At 42.9% G+C, this 4093-nt stretch overlaps 2 protein-coding genes across 2 annotated transcripts; both read right to left on the reverse strand.

Annotated features, from left to right (window-relative positions):
* Nucleotides 1-1771: 1771 nt before the first annotated feature.
* LOC109740049 (protein FAR1-RELATED SEQUENCE 1-like) lies at nt 1772-2902 on the reverse strand. The gene is made up of 3 exons (XM_020299090.3): nt 2850-2902; nt 2634-2757; nt 1772-2239 (listed from the first exon to the last, which is right to left on the reverse strand). Exons 1-3 carry the CDS (start codon nt 2900-2902, stop codon nt 1772-1774), a joined length of 645 nt encoding a protein of 214 aa, XP_020154679.3.
* A 33-nt stretch (nt 2903-2935) lies between these two features.
* Nucleotides 2936-3334, reverse strand: LOC141042786 (protein FAR-RED IMPAIRED RESPONSE 1-like). Its single transcript, XM_073511682.1, has one exon. The coding sequence runs from the start codon at nt 3332-3334 to the stop codon at nt 2936-2938; it is 399 nt and encodes a 132-aa protein (XP_073367783.1).
* Nucleotides 3335-4093: the final 759 nt, after the last annotated feature.

Genomic DNA, 4093 nt, shown 5'->3' on the forward strand with positions numbered 1-4093 from the left:
CTTTTGTTTTTCAGCTCTGTGAACTGCATCCTTCTTTGCTCCCCGCGTGCTGATTGATGGCGGCTTTCGTCTTCCAGTGCTGTGAACTACATCCTTCTTTGCTCCTCGCGTGATCGTTGATGGCGGATTTCGTTTTCCAGCGCCGTGAACTGCATCCTTTCGTGCTCCTACCTTGTTTTTTGAACGTGGTGTCCTTCTCGGTTGTTTCTGTATAGCAGCATTCCCTTGTGGTGGTCTTGTGGGCATTGTTTCTTCATGTTCTTCATCCTCTTCACTCTCTTCACTCTCTTCTTCCTCTTCCTCCTCTTCTTCATCTGCTTCTTCATAAGCCACTCCTTCTTCAGTTTCTTCATGTTCTTCGTCCTCTTCACTCTCTTCTTCTTCCTCCTCTTCTTCATCTCCTTCTTCATAAGCCATTTCTTCTTCAGTTGTGTCACCATCTTCTTCTTAGATTTCATCTTCTTCGTCTTCCTCGTTTTATGATCTTGTTCTTTTGGGGCAGGTTCTTGAATTGTGTCTCTTCCTCTTTTTGCAGATGCTACAGCGTCTCGGTTTCGTCCATTTCTTAGTGTTGTGAGTGGAATTTCTGTTTGGTTGTGCATCGCCATGTCCTCGGTTTTCATGTTCATGTCTTTTTGTACATGTCCTAGAATTGTGGCCGCTGATTTCATTACATGTCTTGCACCTTCTTATTCCCAGTGGGTGACCATCACTATCCAGCTCAGGCTGTGGCTTACTGTTTTTGTCATCATTTTTCTCCTTGCATGCAACCTTTTTCTGGGTTGCATCGCCCCTTTCTTCCTTCCTCTTGTGTTTGAAAAATAGGAGGTGGAAGAATTTTTTCTTTTTTGACAACACCAGTTGCGTTGTGTTGGGTATTTTCTACTTGCTCGACATTATTGTCATCCTGGGATTTCTCTACTTGCGTTAGTTTTGCTTCTGCTTCTTCTTCTTCATTGAGCACATCAACTTCCTCGATCAGTGCCCTCATACCAGACAACGCTCTGTGGCACCCAGCGTCGGGCTTGTCGCTCTGTTTGCAAGGTCCATTGTTGTTTCTGTCAGCAATTTTCTACGGCAAAAAAGCGAGCTTCCATCTGGTGTTGTTTGTTCGTAGTCTCTCCTGTCAAACTTTGCATTTGATCTTGCATTACGGGTGTATCTTTTCATGATGTACACCTCAGGAATCTTGAGTACTCTCAAATGAGAAAGCATGCATAACACATGGACGCAAAAGAGCCCTGCAGACAACACATGATTTCTTTGTTTTGTAAGTGAACTTCATGAAATTAATAAACACATATTTTTTTCCGTTATTTGTTCATTTTAAAGAAGTGAACTTCATTTGGTTTTGTGAATTACTCATGCATCTGGAATTTTAAAGTTCAGTAAGTGAGCTTTCGTGCATGACTATCAGAAACTAGATTTTTTTTTGCTAGGAGTCGCACCTGTGTGTGTCCAGAGTTTGCACTCACATTCGTAGACACCTTTCTGTTCATCGGCGACCACTTGGAAATTATGCCTTGCCCAGTCAAATGCATCTGATCTGTTGTAGTGGTGTACGAGATACTTTGTCGGGTTCTCAGGGCACCGTTCTGCTCTGAATGCAGTGCTATGGTAGAGTGTTTATTTGAAATCTGCAAACACTCCCCTTGTATACACTTTTGATAGCTAAACTTCAAACCCAAACTGGGTTGTTGTCTTTACCTCTGATTGCATGATCAGAAATGCACTGTTGCGAACCAGAGAAATGTTTTTTTGTAGTTATACTTTAGCAGTTTTTGATGGACATTTTGTTTACCTCATTTGCTACAGTCTCTGCCTGCTCGACGACCTTCCTGGTCTGAATGCATTTGTCCACCTGCTGAGCAAAGAGATGGAGATCATGCTTCACTTTGACAAAGTTTTTCTTCAGTATGCAGTTCATGCTCTCGCTTCTCTGCATGGAAGTCATCCGAGCATAGAAAATTTCCTTGTAGTAAGCCGAGATCCACTCGTGCCTGTCATCCCACAGCGAATTCATCACTTCGTTGTTTTGCAAGTTGTATCTCTGAATGAGGTCCTTCCATGCTTGTTCAAATTCTGACGGCATTAGTGGGTGGTTCAGCACCGCATTGAGGTCATCCTTGAGTTTCTCGTGCGCCTTATACAACAAGGCGAGGTGATCTTTGTACTTCTTCATGACATGCCACCGACACAACTTATGTAGTGTATCTGGGAGGATAGTTTTTAATGCTGCCTTCATCGAAGAACACTGGTCTGAGAAGTTAGAAATAGTGTTTTTTATTAAGTTGTTTGTGTGTGTGTGTAAGATAGATGGAAGAAATATAAGTGTACCAAACAAACGTAAGTATACATGTGTTGTTTTTTTGTACCTGTGAGCATGCAGACTGGCGGCTTGTTGTTCATACACCTCAGAAATGTTTTGAAAACCCACTTGAACGATGGTATTGTTTCATATCACACGAGGGCAACAGCAAATACGGTGCTCTGTAGATGATGGTTCACTCCCATGAAGACTCTCAGCGGCATGTGGAATTTGTTAGTTTTATATGTCATGTCAAATGTAACGCAGTCTCCAAAATCTTCATACGATCCTTTGCAACTTGCGTTGGCCAAAAGACGTTTCTTACATGGTTATCTACATCAACTTCATAATCATAGAAGAACTCTGGGTTTATGTTCTGCATCTTCTCGAAGAAATCCAGAAGTTTCTTGACGTCATCTTGGGACTCTTCTCTGGCAAACTTTTGTTTCCTGCATTTTCAAACGCAATGCAAACTCATCTCATCAAACTGGAAATAATTACCGACAGAATGCTCAAGTGATATGCTTTGTGATGTGCTTACTTGTTTACCCAGTCGCGGCTAGTATGTCCCATGTACTGGAGACCATTGGACATACGCGACAGCGTTGACATCATCTCAGCGTGCGTCTAGTTGTCCAGTTGCATGTCTTTCACTAACTGGTCTATCAAAGGATCGTCTTTTTTGTGGGATCGCATGTGCAAAAGCATCCCGGGGCTTTCCAGCATCTTGTGATTGTGGTTGAGTTCAACCATTTCTATCACAAATTTGCCATCCTTCCTCTTTTTGACTCTAATCTTTGCCTTGCAGTCAATCCTTTTTGATGTCTTCTGACATTTCCGGTGATAATCTGACACAGTCTGCTTGTACGTCCCTTCTCTTGAGCAGACAATGTAGGCATTTGTCCTGTGTTTTGCCCTCTTGCGTATGCCAAACGGTGCACATCTTGCATAATTGTTGTAAAAGTCCCATGCCTTGTCGTACGTGGTGAACTTCATTCCAGCGGTAGGTATGAGGTTCAGCGACATGTTTTTATCCTGCATTAAGTGCAATGCTCTATGAGATAATTTGTTCTATTCTGTTTTTTAAATACGAGGAGTGCATACGAGTTTAATAAAGCATTGCAGTGTTCCTAAGTTTTTAGAAGAATCCAATGTATTAGATGTTAGGTCAAACCTCACAACAAATATCAGTGTGCACTGCAATGTTATCTCAATGGACTGCAACTATAATTATTTTTTCAGAACATAAACTTACATGTGTGTAGAGTCGTTCACTGATGGTGTTTGCAGCTCACTGGGTTGTATTGGACATGGTGGGGTTATAGCAGATCTGTGTAGTTGAGGATCTCGCGGCGGCAATAGTGAGGAGGATTTGTACCTGCCGTCGACTTTTGACCGAGGCACCGTTGGTGGTCGCAGTGTCGAAGTTGATGCAGCAGGTCTGCTTGGAGCTCTGTTTTTCGGTGCAGCAGGTGGACGCTGAGCTCTATTTTGGGGTGCAGCGGGTGGATGTGGTGGTAATCCAGTCTTGTGACGATGTCTCAGTGGATTGGTTTGAAAATTTTGGAGCGGTGGCACATCATCATAGTCATAATCATCATCTGCTGCAACATCGTGTTCAACTGCATCATCATTGTCTGTTTGGACATGCTGTCCAAACATAGTGAACTTGTGCTTATGCTCTAGGTTGAGAACTGTTATTGGCTCATCTTCACCGTCATCATCTTCATCATCCCGTCGGTGAGTGCCCTCCCAGACGAATGTGACATCATCGTCATCTTCGAC

Source organism: Aegilops tauschii, chromosome 3 (assembly GCF_002575655.3).
Source record: "Aegilops tauschii subsp. strangulata cultivar AL8/78 chromosome 3, Aet v6.0, whole genome shotgun sequence".
Taxonomy (NCBI): domain Eukaryota; kingdom Viridiplantae; phylum Streptophyta; class Magnoliopsida; order Poales; family Poaceae; genus Aegilops; species Aegilops tauschii.